General features: G+C 41.3%; 1 protein-coding gene across 2 annotated transcripts; it reads left to right on the forward strand.

Moving 5' to 3' along the window:
- Positions 1-1,838: 1,838 nt before the first annotated feature.
- PARP11 (poly(ADP-ribose) polymerase family member 11) lies at positions 1,839-17,603 on the forward strand. 2 transcript variants are annotated; one of them, XM_036388731.2, is made up of 8 exons: positions 1,839-1,888; positions 5,338-5,466; positions 5,565-5,685; positions 6,911-6,986; positions 7,907-7,979; positions 8,067-8,197; positions 11,880-12,031; positions 12,455-17,603. In XM_036388731.2, the coding sequence occupies exons 2-8, from the start codon at positions 5,341-5,343 to the stop codon at positions 12,766-12,768; spliced, it is 993 nt and encodes a 330-aa protein (XP_036244624.1). In that variant the 5' UTR covers positions 1,839-1,888; positions 5,338-5,340; the 3' UTR covers positions 12,769-17,603. The 2 variants fall into 2 exon arrangements, with proteins under 2 accessions (XP_036244624.1, XP_036244634.1); XM_036388741.2 differs by lacking the exon at positions 1,839-1,888 and adding an exon at positions 2,103-2,200.
- Positions 17,604-22,915: the final 5,312 nt, after the last annotated feature.

Consider the following 22,915-nt stretch of genomic DNA (forward strand, 5'->3'; position numbering starts at 1 on the left):
GCACAGCAGCAGAAACCTATTTAAAACTTTTGGCTGCTAGAAAGCTGTGCATTCTGCTACTGTAACTTCAAATACAGAAATTCTGCAAAAAGCGTGACCCTTATTTTAAAAATGCACAACAGACAGTAATAGCAATAGATATAAATTACTCAAAGAGGCCCACATTAGACTTAAAGCAGTATCAGCATCTTTTCATTAAAAAAAAAAAAGAAGTTCAGCAGATATCCAGCAGCTAAGGTGGTAACAGAATCCTTCTTTGCTTCTAGCCTCTGTATAGATCCATCAAGCAAGGCAGGATATGTCCCAACAAACTTCATGTGCTTTCCAACAGTGTCAATACAAATAACATACTTGAAAATGATGGCTCTACCTCCAGAAAACTTCTTTATTCCAGAAGCATTATATTCATGCCAGTAAAATACATCCAGAGATTCAGCAAGGGCTGCTTTTTAACTCAAACAGATAACCTTTTCTAACTCTGTATTCAGAGGTAAGGTCAGCACAGCCAGAATCTGGATAAACATCCTGTTTGACACTCCCTCAGAACTGGAGAAATTAATCATTTTCACTCCACCTGTGTTGTTCTTGGCATGCTGCTCAATGAAAACCCTTCACTGCAGGATGTGCTGCAATGGCTGCACACATGTATGAGGACTGCCTGTGTTTTGGAAGTTACCAGGCCACTGGCTGACAGCAGAATGCTGTAGCTGGTGTCACTGCCAGCTTCTCCACTCAGCAGGTCCCCTCTTAGAATGTCCGCACCAAAGGGTGATCTACGCTCAGCACTGTGGCTTCTCTTACTGACTGGTCCTAGAGCTGCTGCTGCTGCTTCTGCTTCCAGACCTCATTGTACCATAAAGCTGCTCATGGGCCCCAAGTGCCTGCAGCAGCCTCTTACTGCTGCCCTCTTTGCTCTGTGTGACCCACGCCGTGCATGGTGTGATGGTCACATCTGCTGCCGTGCCTGGCAGCAGCACGGCGTCATGGCCCTGGTACCACAAGAGACTGGCACCGGTACTGGTACTGGAACTAGGACTGGGACTGTTACTGTTACTGGTCCTGGCACTGGAACTGAAACTGTGACTGGCACTGATACTGGGACTGGAACTGGGCCTGGTACTCGTGCAGCAACAGGGAGAGGTACCAGACAGCTATTGGTACCAGAACTGGAACTGGGATTGATATCAGTGGTAATACTGGTAGTGAGACTGGAACTGGGATTGCTACTGGTACTGGTGCTTAGACTGGGACTGGAACTGGGCCTGGTTTTAGTACTGGAACAGGCACTTGGACTGGTTTTGGAATTGGGACTGATGCCAAAACTGGGACTGGGCCTGGTAAAGGTACTGGGACTGGCACTGAACTGGTATTGATACTGGCAATGGGCCTGGTGTTTGTACTGGTACAGGTACTTGGACTGGTTTTGGAACTGGGACTGGTGCTGGAACAGGGACTGGTGCTGGTACTGGCATAGGCAGTGGTATTGATACTGGAACTCGGCCTGGTACTGGTGTTGGTACTGGACCGGAGTTTGGACTGTTTCTGGCACTGGGACTGGGGCTGGAGGCGGTGTTGGGGTCGGGAATGTGCCGGTGCCGGTGCCGGTGCCGGTGCCGGTGCTGGTGCCGGTGCCGGTGCTGACCCTGCGGCCCAGGAACCGGCCCTGGGCCCTCCCCGTCCCCTCCGCGCGTCACGACAGCGGCTCCACCCCCGCCTTCATTTGCATGCCTGCCCCCGACGGGCCAATGGGGCGCGGCCACCGCGACGCTGACCCCGCCCTCCCCGGCCGCCGGTAACGGAAGCGCTGGGAGCGGAGCGGGCCCCGCGCGCCCGGCCCGCGCGGCGCGGGCGGCCTGCGGGAGCGCGCCCGGTGCGCGCGGCCGCTGCGGTGAGTGCGGGCGGGGCGGAACGGCCGCCGCCACCGCCCCTCCCCCCGCGCCGCGCCCTCCCCCCACGCGCCCCGCAGGCCGCCGCCCGCCCCGCCCCGCCCCGCCCCGCGCTGCGCGCTGCCAGCTTGGGCACGGGGGCGGGAGGCGGCGGCCGCTGCGTGCGGGGGAGCGGCCTGCGCGCCCGATGGAGCGGTAGTGGTTCCGTGCTAGGCTCGGTGGCCGGGCCGTGCCCTTGAGCGCCCGTGGCTGCGGCTCTGGAGGGGGCGGTTACGGGTGGGATTGCGACGGCGGCCCCCGGCAGGACGGAGCGGGTGCGTGGGGGCGCAGGTGGGAAGGGCATTGTCACTCCAGCGTGTGTCCCGTACTGGTGCTAGTGCTGCTCCTTCTCCTGTCTCCCCTCCCGAGCCCTGCGGGCTCGCCTCAGGCAAGTCTCCTAATCAGGTGTCGTGTTCTCTAAGGAAGAGCCAGAGATTCCCTAAGCAGTACCCTGCCTGTGTTCCCAGCAGGATGCTTGTACAAGTCGATGCATGTAGGGAGAAGAGCCTTTGGCAATAAAGCACGGTGTGTCAGGTGAAGCAGGCAGCACAGGAATCCAGACACAGTAGTCCATTGGGATGCTCCTGCGTTTGTGGTCATCCAGGTGGTGAGACTCTGGCACAGGTTGCCCAGAGAAGCTGTGGATGCACCGTCCCTGGGAGTGTTCAGAGCCAAGTTGGATGGGATTTGGAGCAACCTGGTCCAGTGGAAGGTGTCCCTGCCCATGGCAGGGAATTGAAACCAGATGGTCCTAAAGTTCTCTTCTAACCTAAAGCATTCTCTGAATCTGCACACTGTAAAGGATATATATATCAGTCGAACATGAATTGCTTATGGAAAAAAGAGGAAGTGCATGGTCAGTAGTACTCAAGCCATTCAGCCACAGCACACAACAAGTGCTATTCCTGTTTAGGAGGATGTTTTTCCTTAGACATTTGTTTAATTTGAGCTGTTCTGGTAGCTCCTGGACCAATAGAAACAGTGCTAATGATGGGAGTTGAGACCCTTCTCAAAATGCTACCTAATGCTTGTAAATGGTGTGCATTTGATTTTGAATTAATCAGAAATTCCTTCAAACATTTTGGATTTGTGTCACCTTTGCAAAGTTCTCTTGTTTTTATGGCTTTTCATATTAATGCCTTCAGGTGTTTCCTCCACACTTCTAAAGTATCCTGGAATCTACCTGTTTACCCTAGGCTTTGTGATGAGGGTACAAATATCTGGGTTGAATGTAAGATTTTTGAAAGCCATGGGAATAACTATCTCCTTATTAAATGTTTTATTCTGGAGAGAATAATGAGATACCCCTGGAGGACTCAAAGTGTGTTGTCAGGCACAGATAATCATGCCTTCCCTGCTTGTAAAGGCATGTCCTCTTGTTCCAAAGGCATCATTGGTTTGACTATCAGAGTCAAGGCCCTGAACTAATGGTCTGGGAGGGAGCTGAGCTCACCACTTTAATGGGAGCATGAGGAAACAAATCATTACCAAGAAAAGCCTGAATTGCTTTCCTCATCTTTAAAGAAGTGCAGCCTACCTCTGCCTGTGCTCATTAGGATAGAACATAGTCAAGTACTTATCCAATAGGAAGAATCAAATTGAAGGTGAAAGATTTTCACCAAAAGATGTTGGCCAGTTGTGCTTTTAACACTAAGGGAATGCAGGCTCTGTGGCTGTGTTGCTGTGGGTAACAGAAGAAATGCTGACAGATGCCCTCTGAAGCAGAGAATGGTTTTCTTATCTCTTTCAAAATACTTTTTCTGAGCAGCTGATGAACCTTTTGTGTAGTGTTGTTTGAACTTGAGGCAGCAATCCATACATGGAGCCTTGGGTAGGCTTTCACTGAAGTAGGTTTGCCCTCAGATTCTGCAATTTGGTGATGTTTTGGAGATCCACTTATGATTCCCCTGATAAGAGGTTTCTCAGATTTTTTTTTCCAAACAACTACAGAAATACAGCTAGCTTGGGAAAAATGGGGGAGGAAGGGTGGTGCCAGAAGTGCCTCCTGCTCTGAACTGCTGCCCCAGTAGCACTGGCCAGAATGGGGATGCCTACTTTTAGTCTCTGGTATTTGTGTTCTTCAGGTCTCTTTTTTTCTGGGTTGAAGTGACCAGGAAACAACTGAAGCATCCAGGATACTAACTGCACATTGTTTGACTTGTGCTGAAGGGTGTTGTTTCACTTCTTAGAAAAAAGTAAACTTGAGGACATATTGGGGAGAGTGCCAAAGTGTTTTGCTTAAACAGAGTCGATGAATTGCTCACCTTTTCTGGGTGTGGGGCAAGTTTTTTATCTGAAAGATTCCCTGAAACTTACTAAGAATTTTTGCTTGGGGAGGTTGTTGCAGAAAGTTGACCCATTAGGAAATACATGCAAATAGAGGTGAGCACTTTCAGAGTTTTCAGAATTTAATATTTTCAGAATTTATTTATTGACAAACAAAGAATGAGCTGAATTCTGGCAGGGACTGTTCTTCTAAAGGTATTCTGGCATAGCTCTTGGTAGACTTAAACTTGTCTAGCTGCTTTTTGAACTTCCATAAATTTGCAGCATCCACACCAGACCATGAAAAGAAATTCCATAGGTTGCCATCTGGTTCATGAAGTTTTTCTTTTACTTACTTTGAACTTGACATGTGCAACCTTTGATAGGTGTCTCCTCCATCTGGCAGAAGAAAATGTGATTCTTTATTCCCTATTTGGTTTTGTCATGATTTTGTAGACCTCTGCTGTATCCTCTCCTCAGTTCTTTTTCTTCCATCCTTCAGAATCCCAACTGTGGTAGTCATTGCTTGTGTGGGAGCCAGTCTGGCTTTTGGTGTGAACCTTTTCTATAAATACAAGTACAGAGTATCAGGAATTTTACTGTGTCATTTTTAAGTGAGTGCATTAGGGGGAAAATTCTTCTTCATGCAATGGGAAGGAATAATCTACTGTGGTCTTTCACAGTTCATTAATTGTATTCTTTGTCTTAGTCTTATTTTTTTGTCTTACAACTATTGATTTCCAGTCTGATTTGTTCACTGCTGGTGAGTACCTAGTAGGTGTTTCCATCAAGCTGTTGGAAATATCTCTTTCTTGAGAAGTAGGAATGAAGAACCTGTTGTATATTTCTGAGTGGCCTTGATCCTACAACCATCAATTCAGCACCTCTCTTTGATCACATAAAGCCTATAGCTCTTGCCTTTACTGTCACACTTTACAGACAATTAAGAAAATTTTGAAAGTGTTTAGCTAAGTTAAAAGATAATACTGGATAAGTAGCAAATTGAGAATTTTTCTATGGAAAAGAAAAACAGACCAGTCCTCAGCCTGATAGGATTTTTTTTTGTAGTTATTGCAAATGCACTTTATTTTGCTTTTTAAATAAATTTCTCTAGACTTTATATGTGTGTATTGTGTGAATGTTTCAGGAAATGCTTCAAGGACCATCAGAAGATGTGTTTGCAAAGATGGAAAGTTCAGTTGAAGACATGGATACCTCCGATACCCAGTGGGGCTGGTTTTATTTGGCAGAGTGTGGTAAATGGCATATGTTTCAGGTAAATACCTATGAAGTTATATTGGCTCTGATGGATCCCATACATCAAATTACCTATGTCTGAGTTTGTCTTAATGTGCTTTTTCTTTTATTTTGAAGACTGACTCAAACAGTCACTGCTCTATCAGCAGTGAAGATATTGAAAGGAGTTTCCGAACAGACCCCCATGGATCTCTGTCTTTTACCACTGCAAAATTTAACTACACACTGGACTTTTCAGGTATGTGTTTTGCCAAAGAGTAAATTTAAACAATAGAAGGTCTCAGATACACCAGCACATTTGTTCATTCAGCAGGTTATTGTCTTCATATCTGGTGTGAAAACATGATTAAGAATGTCTTTTTTACTGGAAATACATAGGAGTTTTTAGAAACAGCTGATCTGTTACATTTTTTGTGTAGTTTATTAATGAAGTTGCAAGTTTTGTTTAATAGCACTGCATTGGAATTCCTACTGCTTGCTCCAGCTGCAAGTGGCATGTAGGATACATCTCTTGAACTGGGAAGGTTGAACCTTTTTCTTTAATGTGCAACTGCCTGTGAGCTTGGAAAACCTCTTCCATTCATTCTGTATAAGAAACATTGTTGTAAAGGAGGCTTCCTGCAAAATACTGGCATCAGAATGATTTAATAATTCAGCAGGTAGTTGAAGCCAGTTCTGTTCTCAGAATAACAAGGAGATAGGCAAAAGTATTTACTGGTAGATTGTAAAGATCTTGCTTATGCTGTTCTTGTCAGTTACAGAGTATTACAGGTTTCTAATATATGTAACTAATTATAAAGGTAATCTGTTCTTTGTTCACTGGTGTGTTCTAGTAACTTTTTTTTTAGTTTTTCTATTCATAGATGGTTTATTTTCTGATTAAATTACAAAACAGCTATATGCTTAAATATAGGAAATTAAGGAAATAAATACATATTCCAATATATGTATTCAAATTTCAAATATTTCAAATACAGAAAGTGGGGACTGGGTTAAACAGCAATATACTGGCAGTAAGGTGCTATCTGTGTTGAAATGTCTTTTTATTAAAAACTGTGTTTTGCATCCAGAATAAAAACACTACACTATAAGCAAATGTTAAAGAACAGTTTTTATGTTACTGTCTTTAGGCCATGATGTCTTACACTAAGAGTAGTGTATTCTTTGTCATCCCTTTCAAGTCAGTGGAAGTTCTGCCTGTGATTTAGTGGGGCTGAATGTTAGATGGATATTTTAAAAATATATCTTTGGTGTGTGTAATATTTGGACATTTTCCCAACTCATGTAAATGACAATGCATTTAGATATATTTATTGAAAATGCTGATTTGTTACTTGTTGAAATAGGATTCCTGTCAAGTAGCTTAGGGTGTAGTAACATTCTTTTAAATAATGATACTTAAATGTTTCATATGCTGTAGATGAATTCCCAATTCATCTTCCTAATTCTTGTTTTATGCTCAGTGATGAAACAGATCAACCTAACTACCCTTAAACAACGTCCAATAAAGCGAGCTCCCTTTGCAATCAATTCATTCAGGTAAGGAAACAAGAGGAAGACTCCTTATTTTTCTTTTATTCCTGCTTCTTCTAAGTAAAATGAAACCAAAGTGTTTTATCTTTATTGTTTATATTTATTTGCTTTGGAGTCACTTGCTCTGAATACCTGTTGAATGAGAATTGCTGCAGGGAAGCAGCACCAAAAAATGGAATCCTGTGATTCCATAAATTATTTAGAAGTAGTATTGTAACAGCAAAAAAAGGGTGAGTTATATGTTGTGCCTATATTTTACTCATTTACTCTAAACTTACTTGGAGTTTAAGAAATTGTGTTGTAATAATTCTTTTATGAGTTTAATTGCTTTAGATTGTCAGTTTCTTGCCATTTGATCAGTCATTAGATGTAAAGCTGAGCTGATGTAAAGCTGGAATTCACTAAATAAACTGAGCTATGCAGATGAAATTGAGTACATGGGATATGTGGATTTTTTTCCCCAGATAGTTTCTGAGAAAAAATTTAGTTCTGAATTGTAGCGTGGTTATACATTAAAAAAGAAATTTGTCATTTGTCATAAGAAATGTAGTAGCAATCTGTTTACACTGACTTTCAAGAAGACTGTTTTTGAAGTGCCAACTTTTTTTCAGTAGATATTTGCTAAATAGTGCATACAATGACGTGGCAATTTACTTTGTTCTTTGAATAATTGCATTCAGTACTCTTATTTCCATGTGGTGACATTTTTTACTTTCAGGAGATTTCTTCTTTTAGTCCCTGTTTTAAGGCTTAAGAGCTTCAATGTATGTAGTGCATGTGCTTAAACCACTCTTTTTTAGTAGCTCTGTATAAACTTCATAGGGGTTTGCTTTTTTTGCACACTGTGTTGTTTGGAGCAGGAGTTTGACAGGAAGAAAATGCCTCATGTCTTTGAAGTGATGTGCTTTTACCTTTTTTGTTTGAAGTTTCATCTGTGAAAATGAGGCTATCCCTATGCCTTCCCACTGGGAGAATGTAAATACCGAGGAGCCATACCAGGTAAGAGTTGGTATGCAACTTGGTCAAAAACATGTGACAACAAAATAATGCATTGAATTGAAATCGCACTAACCTCTTTTTTTCCAGCTTATTCCATTGCAAAAGAAAACAAATGAATATAATGAAGTTTCTAGTCTCTTTGGAAGAACAATGGATAGCCACCGAATTAAAAGAATTAAGAGAATACAAAATCTAGACTTGTGGGAGTTTTTTTGCAGGTGAGATTATTTCTAAAACCAACAGTTTTAGGATTGTTAATGGAGAAAAGTTTTAAGTCATGCAGCAGAAATATGTTTAACTGTTTTTACTATTAATGAAATTTTTTGTTACATTTTAACTTTAAAAAATTTTCTTATTTGTCATTTCTCTTTATTCAAAATTTAATTTTCAAGACTGTGTAGCTTCTACAGGTTCAGAAATTGAATACTTGTAGAAATGCATTAGATAAAGCTGTAGCATAGATAATGTATTTAAGGTGTTCAGAATATCTGTGTGGTAGATGCCCATGATCTTTACAGTGAAGTAAGGAGACAAAAATTAGCTTTTTGTAAAATGGTTCCTTGAGAGGCTTGTATTACTTTAATTTTTACTGAACAAAGCAAATTAATATTTCAGTCTTGTTAAATTTCTCAATTTTATGAAGCATAGGACAGAACTAAGTGTCTAATGAACACATATTCATGCAATTCTTTTAAATTTAATGTCCTACAAAACCTTCTTCTAAGTTTTTGGCTTTTTCTTCTGCATATTGTGCTGGCCTGGAAGAAGTAGGAAGTGCCCACTTCGGTATCCACTTATTTTTTGGTGTCAGTCTTAAACAATCATACTTGACAAAAGTTATTTGTGCATCTTGTAGGAAGGAGTGCATATCAGGAGGTTTAACGATGTTTTACTCTAATAAAAACATCTAGACTAAGTTAAAGAGTGAGGAAATAACTAAGCAGATGTATACTAAAATCTTGCATAAGTTACATTATTTTTTTAAAGATATGCCATTTATTGTTAATTTAAAGCTATATCAATATGTGTGAGGAAGTGAAATTCCTTATATATGTTAATGGTTAAGAGAGTAACCCAACTTTTAGTTAAGTTTCTTTTTTGTCTTGATGGAATAAGGAAGAGGGTCAGCAGAACTGCTGCCGTGGACTTCCAGAGGTCAAACTTGGGTTGTTCAGGAGATTGTTTGACAGAGTCCCTTGTGAGTCAGTCTTGAAGGGCAGACAAGTCCAGGAAGGCTGGACACTCTTCAAGAGGGAAATCCTAAAGGCTCTGGAGCAGGCTGTCCCCATGTGCTGAAAGACAAGTAGTTGAGGAATAATATCATCCTGGCTGAACAGAGAACTTTGGCTGGAATTCAGGCAAAAAAGAGGGTTTATCACCTTGGGAAGAAGGGGCAGACAGCTCAGGAGCAGTAAAAGATGTTGAGATGTTTTGCAGGGAGAAAATTAGAAGGACCAAAGCCCAGTTAGAACCTAATTTGGCCACTGCTGTAGAAGACAATATTTTTTTTTTAAACAAATCATCAACAAAAGGAGGGCTATAGAGAATCTCTGTCCTTTACTGGATATGGAGGAAACATACTGACAAAGGATGAGGAAAAGACTGAGGCAACAAAGGCATTAATATTAAGACCAGTTGTTATCTGGGCACCCAGACCCTGAGCTCGTAGACAGAAGTGGGGAGCAAAATGCAGCCCTCGTAATCCAAGAGAAAATGGAACCTGCTACCCCACACAAGTCTTTGGGAATGGATGGACTCTACTGGAGGGTACCAAGGGAGCTGGGGGGTGCTCACTGAGCCACTTTCAACCATTTACCAGCAGTCCTGGCTCACTGGGGAGGTGCCAGTTGGCTGGAGTTGAGCAAGTGTGATGCCCATGCACAAGAAGAGCTGGAAGGAGGATCCAGAGAACTACAGACCTTTCAGGATGAGTGAGCTCAGTGCCAGGGAAGGTCAAGGAACAGCTCATCCTGAGTGCCATCATACAGCATGTGCAGGGCAACCAGGGGTCAGGCCCAGCCAGGATGAGTTTAGGGAAGGCAGGTCCTGCTTGATGACCAACCTCACCTCCTTCTATGACAGGGTGACCCACTAAGTGGATGAGGGAAAGGCTGCAGTTATTTTTTACCTGGACTTCAGTAGCGCCTTCAACACTGTTTTCCCACAGCATTCTCCTGGAGCATCTGGCTGCTCATGGCTCAGACAGGTGCACTGTTTGCTGGGTAAAAAGCTGTCTGGATAGGCAGGCCCAGGGAGAGGTGCTGAATGGAGCTACAGAATCCAGCTGCTCACCAGTGGGGTCCCCAGGGCCCAGTGTTGAGGCCAGTCCTGCATAATATCTTTATCTGGGATCAGGACAAGGGGATCAAGGGCACCCTCAGTAAGTTTGCAAATGTCATCAAGCTGGGTGGGAGTGTGGATCTGCTGGAGGGCAGGAAGGCTCTCCAGAGGGATCTGGACAGGCTGGATCCATGGGCTGAGTCCAGTTGGGAGGTTCAGTAAGGTAAAATGCCGGGTCCTGCCCTTGGGTCACAAGACAATGCTGTAGGCTTGCACATACTGGTGAAGAAATTATTGCCTGGTAGTATATTACAAAGAAATAGGTATTCCAGCATTTCAAATTCACTTCTTTTGGTGTCCCAGGTAGGAAAGTTGAAAAGAGCATGATGCTTAGTCTAGCATCTCAGTTTGGAGTTGTCAGGGAGTACAACAAGTAAAAAAAGGTGTTGGTCAGTGTGATTGGTGACCAGTTTTAGAAAAAGCTTATGTGCTTACATAGGTACAAGGAACATGTCTCTGGGTATTTAGTTTTGCTGTAGGTTTTACCTTTCATTCAGTGAATTGGCTGAACAAGAATTTTCACAGTGCTGGAACAAGTTAATTTTGTTGAACTAGATTATCTTGTCACTGCTTGTACAAGGTGCTTAGATGATGCTTTTTAGAGCAGTTGGACCCCTTGATTTCTGTTCCAAATAGCCAAAGTGTCCTGTTGTGGCATTTCTGCATTCTGCCCAACCAGCTTGCCAGTGTGCCCAGCTTATTTTAAATTTTTATGATTGATCTTATTACTTATCACTTTTTTTTTTTAAGTGATAAGATCAATTGATTTAATTGGTTGATCATTGCTTGAATGATTATTTGCATCACTGTAGTGGTCAGAACACATTTGCCTCTTACAATAGTTCCCATATTAATAATGATTCTAAATTGACTTTATGAAAATAACTGGTCAGAGATAGTAAAGGACTATCACAGAACATCTTTTTATTGATTATTCACTTTTTCTATAAATCTATTCCATTCCCCTGTTTCAAAAGAAGTTACTCAAGGCTACATTTATATATTGTCAGAGATCAACAGCCAACAACAGAGGGCTCTGGTTGAAGAACTTTCAGATGTTCAGCATAACTAGCCCTTAGATCAGTTTTTGCTGGTTTGCCTAGTACTTCATGATCTACCAACTTTGTTATCCCTTCCACCATGACATTAAAGCAGGTGGAGGAAACAAAATGTGCAAAATTCCCTTTCTTTTAAAGATGTATCTGCTGAAAATGACCACACTGAAACTAATAACACATGAACAATGTTGATAAAATTGGTGTAGAAAGACCTTTTTTTAAATCTTAGACTATGTGGGAAAATAGTCAGCATTCAGAAACATGTGATTTCTAAATATGTACCTTAAGAATTCCGACGTGTTTAAAACCTAGAGTCATCTAGGCACTTGTAAAGGGGAATGTGTTAGGTCTGTACCCTCAGCAGTGTTTTCACAGTAGTAATTTAGTGTGTTTGTACAACTCTTTATTTATTATGTGCTTATTGTGGACAACTGTTTATTCATTATGTATTTATTGTGTACAGCTATTTATTTATTATGTATTTATTGTGTGTTTTCTGTAGGAAAAAAGCTCAACTGAAGAAGAAAAGAGGTGTCCCAACAATTAATGAGCAGATGCTCTTTCATGGCACTAGTAATGAATTTGTAGAAGCAATATGTATTCATAACTTTGACTGGAGAATAAATGGGATGCATGCTGCTGTGTATGGAAAAGGTAAGTATTGCTGTCACATACAACAGTGAAAGTGTTAACAGCTCAACGTTAAGTCTTCCCTGTAGTGCGTACTTTGTGATGCATGCCTTGTGTTTACCCAAGAGCTGTTTAATACAGATCTGCTTTTATGGCAAGTGTAATTAGGATGCAGTAAGGAATGTAATTGTTACAGTGGCTGGTAGGGCCAGGGAGCATGGGGAAGGGATACCCAGCAAAGCAGTGTTGATCACAAGACAATCTCCCTACTAAAATGTTCACAATAAAAATATTTGGTCATATTGTTACAACAATTAACAACAAAAAAAGGATTCCTAATGAACATAAAAGAACTGTCATTTTTCATCATGTTGATAGCTATGCTCTGGTAGTCAAACTGTCATGGTAAGAATGTAATCAAATTTTGTTTGTTTTTTTATTTGAAAGGGACCTATTTTGCAAGAGATGCATCATATTCCAGCCATTTCTGCAAAGAGAGCATGAAGCATGGAGATACTTTCCAGATTCATGGTGTGAACCTGCAGCCTCATCTGCACAGACCAGATAAAGTCATGTTTCTTGCTCGTGTATTAACTGGTGACTATATCGGTGGCGATTCAAAATACATGAGGCCTCCTTCAAAAGATGGAAGCTTTGTGAACTTGTATGACAGCTGTGTGGATAATACCTGGAACCCAAAGATCTTTGTCATCTTCGATGCCAACCAAATCTACCCTGAGTACTTAATAGAATTTTGTTAAGTTTGAACTGAGTATTGTTTGTGGTTTTTTTTAATACTTTTGTTCCTTTTGTAAAGACAACAACATAGAAATGATGCATGAAAGAGAGGTGAAAGAAAAGCTGGCATACATTTATGGACGAGGGAAGCTATTAAATATTTAAGAGAGACTGGTGAACTGTTTTTAAAAATCTGTAAACTTTATTAATGCATTTTTCAAATGTAGAGACTATTACAAATCTGAAGTTGCATAGTGAGCCTTAAATACATTGAGCATTGGTAAGTTTTCAAAGGCAAGATTTATGTTTTGCTTTTCTAAAGTATATTAAAAGTGGTTAGAAATATGCCTCTAATATAGTATGCATATAATGAAATTAATCTTTTATAAAGATTGCCTATAAAACAAAGTAAGAAAAACAACAGCAAAACCCCAGGGGACATGGCTACTTGTGTGTGTATGCGTGTGTATGTGTCCGTGTTCTGCAGTACATGTTACTTTGTTTGGAGGTCTCTTAGTTTTGATTCTAAACCTAAAAAAAGAAAAAGAATCTACAGCTCCTTCATCAGTTTCCTCCAGATAAAGTTCAACAAAGCTGTAAGGTTTGACTTTATGTACATTTTACTGTAAGCTTCGATTATATACTGGGAAAATAACAAAGCCAAGGCAGTAGGATTTGACAGTTTGTTTTGATGGAAATGAGGCCCATAAACTTGTGGTTGTTAGTTGTTTGGTATGTAACTGTTGGGCTCACTGTTGGGATATCATATGCCTTTCTCAGTTCTTATCCTATGGAATTTTTGCCATCTTGTTGCAGTATTCATGAGCTGCTGTGATTGTGTCTGGTCAGAGTTTAAGATACACTCAGTGCTCATATACTTGGTGTTACTGAAGACAACATTTAGATTAACTTAACTGTAAACAATACAGTTAAACTAATAAGGGACATTTCAAAAGATGCCATCCTTTAGCTTTTAAACACTACAATAGAAAGCTTTCAGTAACATTTGTGTAGACCAGGTTTTCATAACTGGTATGGTTGTAAAGTTGAGTATTTTTCACATGTAGAAAGAGCAAAAGAGACAATATTTGGGTAAAGAGCAAACCTGAGTACCTAAACACATGAAGAGGCTGAGGAAGAGGCTGTTACAATGAAATGCACTGTTGTGTGAACGATCTGCTATGGAATTGTGTCCCTAGTGTGCTTTGTTAAAGGACCTAAGTAGCACTAATGGACAAAGTCAAAGTTGAAACCTTTCCAAGATTTTTCTTTGGCTATGGCCAGTAACAAGTCCCTGTAGAATTGGTATGTAATTGTGGCAGATATAGAATGATCTCTGTTGGTTTGTTATAGAATTGTTAATGGATTTTTTGGATCAAAGGCTGTGTTTAAAATGCATTGCATTTAAAGGCACTGCAGCTGCTGGCATGACCAGGTCTGCTCAAAGTCGTACTGAACTGGTGGAACTGGAAGCATGAGATGACAACATATCTAGCATCATAACGGAGGACACAAATATCTCTTCCTTCTCCTGTGTGCTGTTACTGTTGTCTGTCAGTGGGTCTTGCACAAGTTATTTATCTGTTTCTGTTTGTAATTTCATGGCAATTTTCCTGTCCCTAAACCATTTAGGGCTAAAATGCATTTTCCTTTATTTTAGGAAGTATGATTTCTGATCCCAGCTGGGAACTCTAGGTTCTACTCTTGTAGGTGTGATTTGTGTTTGATTCACTACTACACTAGCTCTGCAAAAGGCACTTTGTTCCCTACACTGTATAAAATAATAGCAAATCACGCAGGGAATTTGTGTATTACTGAGTCCTTTTTAATATTACACAGTATTCGACAGAGCATACATTTTGTGAAACTAACAAATACATGCGCTGTTGTTCCTTTGATTTGGTGTTTTATTTCTTCTGAAACAGAGGTTTTTAGTTAAGAAAACTGAAGTTTCTTTTTTAGCGCCTCATGGACACAAAGTACCACAATCTTTACTGATCTCTGGGACTTTTCTGATTTTTTTTGTGGTGGTGTCTTGTTTGCTGCTTAATTTGAATTGAATGGCACAATCTTAATCTTACTGCACAATTGAAGTTTTACCTCTTCTTTCAATGTTCAATGTGTTCTGCTTTTTGTGTTGATGAATTTTGTTATTGAAGATGTCTGTAAAATAACTGTCCTTTCTCTGGCAAGGGGAGAGTGATTATTATTGCAAGCAAAGTCCAGAACTGTACAAGTAGCCAATCCAGGAAATAGTCGGACTTAATAAAAGGAACAGTGAGAAAGAAAGGGAGGAAAATAATTTCTTGGCCTTTTGAGTGTTAAAGAAAAGAGAAGGATCTTGGTGTGGTTCTGGGGAAGAAAACCTGATACTTTCTGTTACTCTTTCAGGTAGTGAAACTTTGTTCTCCATTTCGTTTTTACACCTGTGCAAGACAGCATGCTACTCTTTTATGTGTCTTGATCTGAGGTAGAGCTTTCTTACTAAATTATTCTTGTGACAGTGTGTTTTCACATGAGCACAGCACTTCAGGATGACATAGAAAAATAAGATCAGCTCATACTGGCCTCCTAGACCAGCTTTTTTTTTTACAATTGGTGTGTACTCAGTTATTGCTGAATGGATCTCATTTAATCCAGAGCAGTTTGGAAGAGTGTCTCTCTGCATTCCAGTTCATTTACAGTTTGCACAAACTCCTGCTTTTGTTAGAATCCAAAGGGAGAAAAAAAGGATACAGCTCTGTTTTTTACTACATGTCTCAGTACACTCTCATCCAAGCTAGATGTGAGATACATGATATGATTGCTGGAATTGGTGACTTAAATTCAGGCCTGCATTGGATGCCAGTTCAGCTGGCAGCTTGGGGACAATTCTCACCCTTTTAAAACATTTATCAGCACAGAATATCATAGCAGGAAGGCTCAAGTGAGTCTGTGAAGTTTACATAGTGGAAATTACTTTCAGGAAGGTGAGCACATGTCAGTCTTAAAATTCCTGTGACCTAAATGTCCATCAATGTTGTAACTATTTTTGGCACTGTCCAAAACAGCAGACTTGCAAAACAGCACAGGCCTACTCCAGTATAGCCATCTACTCTTCACGAGTCACAAAAAATACTATGGGGGCTGACAGATGCAATACTTTGCCCCATTTTAAAGCCAGCTGGCCTCTCTTATGCCCCTCTCTGTCAAGGCCATTTGTTCTCTTTGACTCTGCCTTCCCCTGTTCATCCCCCACCCCATGGGTGTGTACAGCTCCATTGATTCCTGCACCTCTTGCAGTCTGATCCCCCAATACCATTTCCAAAGTCCAGGATGAAATAACCTTTTACACACTCTTACATGCTCTTATCAGGTAATATGATGGACCAGGTTTGGTTTTCATCACTTCCTCCCTTATCATGCCAGCCAGGTTTATCCCCATACATTCCTGTGTCCGAAAAAGGTAGTAGAGGAGTAGTCACTCCTTCCACATACTCAGATAATTGTGCCACATAAAGCATCCAGCAATTTGAGTGCTATGCTTGTCCTCGCTTGGGGATTTAGTTGGAGAGGTCACATTTCCTTCCTATGGTAATGAATGGACAAGAGACAGCCAAGGTGTACAACACCAAGACTGGAAATTTGCATATTCAAGTGGATTTTTTAATTGGAAAGTGCTCACTTTAATGTACAGAAATAGGAGAGTATTTGGTGTATATTGCAATAAGGGGAAAAAAATTCCAGTGTAGTAGAGAGTATAGGGAAAGGACCTGTTCAGACAGTAATCAGTTCCATGGAATACCATACCATAAAATGAGTTTCTCTTCCTCGTGTGCTTTGAGCTGGTAAGAGTTTGATACTGCTGTCATGTTAAGGATTGCAAACCAGCTGGTTCTGGCTGTTTGCACACTTTGCAGACATTTGAAGATTAATTTACTGCTACTACCTTTAGAGTCTTTTGCAAAAGAGATTATGACTCTACTGCTAGAAACAAGTCTGAAGCTATGTTCTTCTCAGCTATTGCCTTTATTGAATAGAAATGTTATTCATTTCTGTATTTGTATTTTGTCTATTGCCTTTGAACATCTTTGAGGTGTTTCTGTTTCAGTATTTTCCTTTCTAGAAAAACATTTTTGCAATTAGAGAGGGATGAAAGAAGAATAAGAAAGGATAATGTATCAGCATTTGGAAACTGCTGGGTTCATATCCGGAGATGATGCCAATCAGGAAGGCAGGTAGTGGAAATGACATTATGTTTCCAAGCCAATATCAGTGACATCCATTTCCTGTTTGCCTTCTAACCAATAAATGCCAAATTTAATTTAAAGGGAATGAAATAATAGTGACACCAAAAGCAACAACCTCAAATGCTTCCTATCTTTACTCAGCTTCTTCACCAATGCATTTTTCTTCCCTTGAACTCCTAAAGCAATGTAATATATAAACCAATACAGGCAGTGAGCATCTGACTTGTGTCCAGGTTTCAGGAACAACATAAGGCCTTGGCCTGCTTGCCTCCCTTTTCCTGTTCCCATGCTTTGCTTGCATTCATGTTGCCATAAAGTGAAACAGATGAAGTATCTGGAGCATTGTTAAAAGCTAATTTGGAGTGGGAATATGCTAATGCACTGTATTGTATTAAGTGATGTGTTTGGTTACAGACCTGGAGGTTGCCAAGAAGCTCGTACATGTAGTTTTTTTTTCCAGTCGATATCTACCTTTAAGCTGGTGAAAGTTGTCCAAGAAAGTAATCCCAGCTGAGAACAGTTGGTGCAAATAAGACTTTCAAAGGATGACTGGATATTGGATACACTGTGTTGGTTGTTGTCTATGTATTAACTAGGGAGATTACATTAAAAAGATTTATTTCTATAAAGCGATTGGCTGACACAAATACTATCATCACATATTTTAACACAGCTGCTGAAAATACTGTAGCCTGACAAAGCTCTATCAGCTAATTACTGGATGTTTATAAGAGTGACTTAAATAGCTGCTCCAGGCTGATATTTTTAAATTGTTTTGAATTTTATTTTTAGTGTAAGAAATATGACCCAAAACAATGGGATAAGACAAGGACAAGAGATGGAAAAGTTGTGGTTGGGGCAGGGGGGGAATCAATGGGAGAAAAATGGTTACATAAGTGAAAGGGTGCTTCAGTGTGCATGTACACTGGGGCTGAGGAGTGATGCAAGAAGGGGAGAGAACATAAGAATATTACTGCTTTAAATCTGTCCTTCAAAATTTTTAAATTCAGTTTTCATGCTGATGATCTTCCTGGATATTTAGCAATGTTTATATATTCCCAGTGGGATGGAGTATTGGATGGAGAGTCAGGGGACTCTCCTGTAGTCAAATTTTCATGTCTTTTGACACGTTGTGATGAGAGCAGACTTAGAGAAGTGGTGCACAGATGATACAGAGCTGTCAGAAGTGAGAGGTGTAGCTACAGCACCCCATCTGAGCACTGTTGCGAGGAGCATGGGGAGCAAAGTGTTGCTGTCTGCTGTAAACATATCTGGTTGGCTTCTGGCTTCCACTGTGCTTCCTGAAATATCCCCACTCCAGTGACATTGCACACATCTTGTCTTTGCACCTCCTCCATGGCAAGGGTGTGGTATCAAATTTACTGTATTTAATCAATCAACAAAAGGAGCAAAAATGTTATGGTTTGCATGAGCAAATTGGAGAAAACTGCTATTGCTCTAAATTGTCTGCTCCATGAAGTAATTGATATCTGGAAAGAAACTGTCTTATGTTGTGCATTACATTAGGTGTTGCAATAGATCTCAGTTTTTTTTGGCCTTTAGCTGCTGTGGTGGTAAATATGACTGATTTTCAAATTTCAGAATATAAACCTACGCTTTCTCTTTGTAAAAAGCAGGTTTCTATCAAGCGTGCTTGTAAAGGTGGTGGGTTTCTGAAAGTTTTTCTTTAATGCACAAAATCCTTCACTCAACAGAATTTCATAGCCTATCTATGAGAATTGCATTCAGTAAGACAATATAATTCTCTTTATAGTAACTATTCTTTTAAACTGAAAATCCCTGAGTGGAAGGTATGTATCTAACAGAGCCCTGAGCTGTCAGTGCACTTTAGGGCTGGAATCTATGTAATGCTTCATCACAGATGGACAGCTTGTGGCCAAAAATACAGTTTACCACCTCAGCATGAACGTGGGGGGAATTGGTAAGGCGGTATATAATTAATGCTGGATTTGATCCAAGATACCTTTCCCTTAGGAGAGGAGACCAAGATTTTTAGTGACAGTCTTTTAAAGACTGGTTTATGGTTCAGCAAACTGTGGAATATTGAGTAAAATTAGAACTGTATCATGGCACAGACTGAGAGAGAAGTCCTTCCACTGTACTGCTGGCTCCACATCCTCACAGGGAAACACTCTAAAATGGTGTTTTTCTTTAAAAATTAAATGCTAATTATTTTCAGTTTGAGAAATACGAAGAGCGTGGCTGTAAAATGTGATGGGAAAAAAAAATCAACTTGAAGAACTGGTTTTAATGTTCCCCTGGGAATGTTGTGGTTTTTAATATTTCAGAAATGGGTTTGCTTAGCCCTGAGGGAAAGGGATTGGAAGAGCATGATAGACGTGAACATGCACGAAGACTGTACGTTCAGTATTTAGGGGGAAGAAATAGGTCACTGTGTATTAGAGAGCTCGTTTGGTTTCCTTTAAAGCCACAAGAGACAGCAACTGCTGAGCTGCAGTTAGGAAGCTGCTCTGTATTCTGAGGGATGGGGCAAATAAGCAATGTAGACGTCCTTGTTTTACGCAAATACACCTGTCAATTCATGCCTTCTTGTGGAGCTGATGGTGCCTTACAGGAAAAAGTGCCCGTTTATGCAACAGCTCTAGTTATTCATGTGCCAATGCTGAGCTGCACATGGCTTAAGGAAAACATTTTTGATGTGTGTTATATGAAAGGAAATAATTTTCTTGTTATTTTTTGATAGTTTATTATACATTATGCCTGAGAATGTTCCTTCCCAACACCCAGAAAGCCAAGCAAAAGTATCAAGATGCCTTCACGGATGAACAAAGAGCTCCTGACTGAACTCAGACATCCAAAGGAAGCACACAAGTGGTGGCAGCATGGAAAGGTGGTCCAGGGGGAAACCAGCAATGCTCTCCTGAGCTTGCATGGACAGGGTGAGGAAAGCCAAAGCAGCCAGGAGAGACAACAACAACAATGGTGAATTATTCAACAAGGAATTGAGGGATATTTCTAGTTCATCTGCCCTTGTCCTTGTGGAAGATTTTAACTTCCCAGGCATCAACTGGTTAGTATCATACAGCAGAAACAAACAGGCGCAGGAAATTGCTGAAGCACATGGAGGATAACTTCTTTGTGCAGGGACTAAGGGAGCCACCTAGGACAGGTGCCCTTCCAGCTTTGCTGTTTGTAAACACAGAGGGTCTCAGGGGTGAAGTGGTGGCTGGTGGCTGTCTTGATCACAGTGACCACAGTGACACAACACAAGTAGTTGTGTTTCAAATGATTGGTGTTTGGAGAAAAAAATACCAGGAAATCTTTGTCCCTGGATATGGGAAGAGCAGATTTTGGGCTGCTGAAGGAGCTAGCTAGTAGGGACCTCCAGGGATCTGCTTCAGGTATTTGGCTCCATGAATGCTAGTCACTTTCTAAGAGCCATCTCTTAAGAACACAGTAGCAGGCAATTCCAAAGGAAGGGAAGTCAAGCAAGCAGTGCAAAGGGCTGCCTTGGCTGAACAGGGATCTTATAGAAGTTAGGCAAAAAGAAACTGTACAGACACTGAAAGCAAGAACAGGCAACACAGGAGGACTAGAGAGATTCTGTTTGGCACTGCAGGAGAAAATTCATGCAGTCAAAGCTCGACTAGACTTCAAGCTGGCCAGCACTTTGAAGGAAAAAAAGGCTTTTCAAAATATATTAACAGCAAACAGAGAATCAGAGAGAACACTGGTCTGTTGATTGATGGGGTCAGTCACCTCACAAACAGGGATACAGACAATGCAGAGGTATTTATTGCCTTTTTTGCCTCTGTCTTTAACACCAATGCTGGGTCCTGGGATCCCAGGAGACCTGTGTTGGAAGACCAGGACTCAGGGGATGATGAACTCCCAGCTGACCCTGAACTTGAACAAGAGTAGCTGTTCAAGCTGGATGCACATAAATCTGTGGAGCCTGACAGGATTGATCCCAGGATACGGATGGGGCTGGACAAAGTTATCACAGGACCTCTCTGCATTATTTTTCTTCAGTGGTCTTGGGTCAAGTGGAAGCTGGCAATATTTCAAGAAGGGTAAGAAGGTAATGATAGACCTGCCAGTCTTACTTTTCAGTGCCTGGTAAAATTACAGAGAAGGTTTTTTTGAGAGACAATCCAGTCATTGATTATATGAGCACAAGTTCACAAGGGGAAAGTCCGGCTAACCAATTTAATTTCCTTTCATTAAAAGGTCATGCATCTAATTGACCAAGGGAAGCCAGTAAATATGGAGTTTTGCAATTTTACCAAGCTTTTGATACTATTCTCCATCAACTGCCCAGCACAAAGGTAGACAAATCCAAAATATGTTGGGTAAATGGGGTTACATCAGGCTGACAGCCAGTCACCACCGTCATTCCCAAGGGCTCAGTTTTACAGCCAGTGCTCTTCCATGTTTTCATAAATGATCTGGACAAAGGAATCAAATATACAATAAGTCTGTCAATGATACTAAATTAGGAAGAGCTGTGGACTTCTTTGGGGGTTAAGAGGTCCTGCAGAGAGATATGGAGAGCTGAGCCATCACCAGCTGTATGAAATTTAACTAGACCAAGTGCTAGATTCTTGTAGGACACAGTAATCCTGGTTATTCATACAAATTGCAGGATGAGAGACTAGAGAACAGCACTGTGGACAGGGACCTGGGGGACTCTGGCAAGTGGAACATGAGTCAGCAGTGCCCTGGCAGCCAGCAGGGCCAAGCGTGTCCTGGGGTGCATCAGGCACAGCATTGCCAGCTGGGCAAGGGAGGGATTGTCCTGCTCTGCCCTGGGGCAGCCTCACCTCGAGTGCTGGGGGCTATTTTGGGTGTCACAATAAATAAAGGATATAAAGCTACTGGAGTGTGTCCAGAGGAGGGTGACAAAAGTGGTGACAGGTCTCAAAGGCAAGACTTAGGAGGAAGTGGCTGAGGTTGCCTTGGTCTGTTTAGCTTAGAGAAGAGAAGGCTGGGGGGTGACCTCATCACAGCGCACAGCTTCCTGAAGGCAAGCAGTGGAGGGGAGGGGCTGATCTCCCCCCGGTGACCAGCAACAGGACCAAGGAAATGCAGTGAAGCTGCACCAGGTAGGTTCAGAATAAACATCAGGCAAAGGTTCTTCACTGAGAAAGTGGTTGACCACTGGAACAGGCTCCCCAAGGAAACTGGTGATCGTACTAATCCTGTCAGAGTTCCAGGAGCACCTGGATGATGCTCTTAGTTGTATAGTTTAGCTTTAGTTAGTGCTGCGGGGAGCAGGGATTTGGAGTTACTGATCATTATGTGTCCCTTCCAACTTGAGGTAGTCTGGGATTCTAAGTCTGTGGAACCTGATGGGATGCATCCCTGAGGGAGAGAGCTGGCCAGTGTGATGGCAAGTTCCCTTGGAGTAGAGGAGTGCCTCTGGCAGGATTGAGGAAGATGATCTTTCCCTTCCACTGAGCACTCAACCACATCTGGGGTGTTGGAGGCAGTCCTGCATTTCCCAGTATGAGACATGGATGTACTGGAGTGAATCCAGAAAACTGTTCCTAAAATGATTAAAGGATTGAAATATTTGAGAAGATACTGAGAGACTGTTTAGCCTCAAGGAAAGAAGGCTTGGGAGGGAGTTTTACCAATGTATATAAATACTTGGTTGGAGGGTATAAAGAAGACAAAGCCAGTCTGTTCTGCAAAATGGAAGGACAAGAGGCAGTGGACACAAATTAAAATACAGGAAATCCACCTAAATATAAAAAACCCAATATTTTTACTCTGTGCAATGCCAAGCATTAGAAGAGATTGCCTATGGATATTGTGGAGTTTCCATCTTTGGAAATATTAAAATTCCAGTTGGACAAGGCCCTGGACAACCTGCCTCTGCTGTAAGCAACAGGTTGGTTGGAATGGATGACAGCCAGATTAATTCTGTAATTAAACCTTGATTTTTAGAAAAGTC

This window comes from Molothrus ater, chromosome 2, assembly GCF_012460135.2.
Source record: "Molothrus ater isolate BHLD 08-10-18 breed brown headed cowbird chromosome 2, BPBGC_Mater_1.1, whole genome shotgun sequence".
Taxonomy (NCBI): Eukaryota; Metazoa; Chordata; class Aves; order Passeriformes; family Icteridae; genus Molothrus; species Molothrus ater.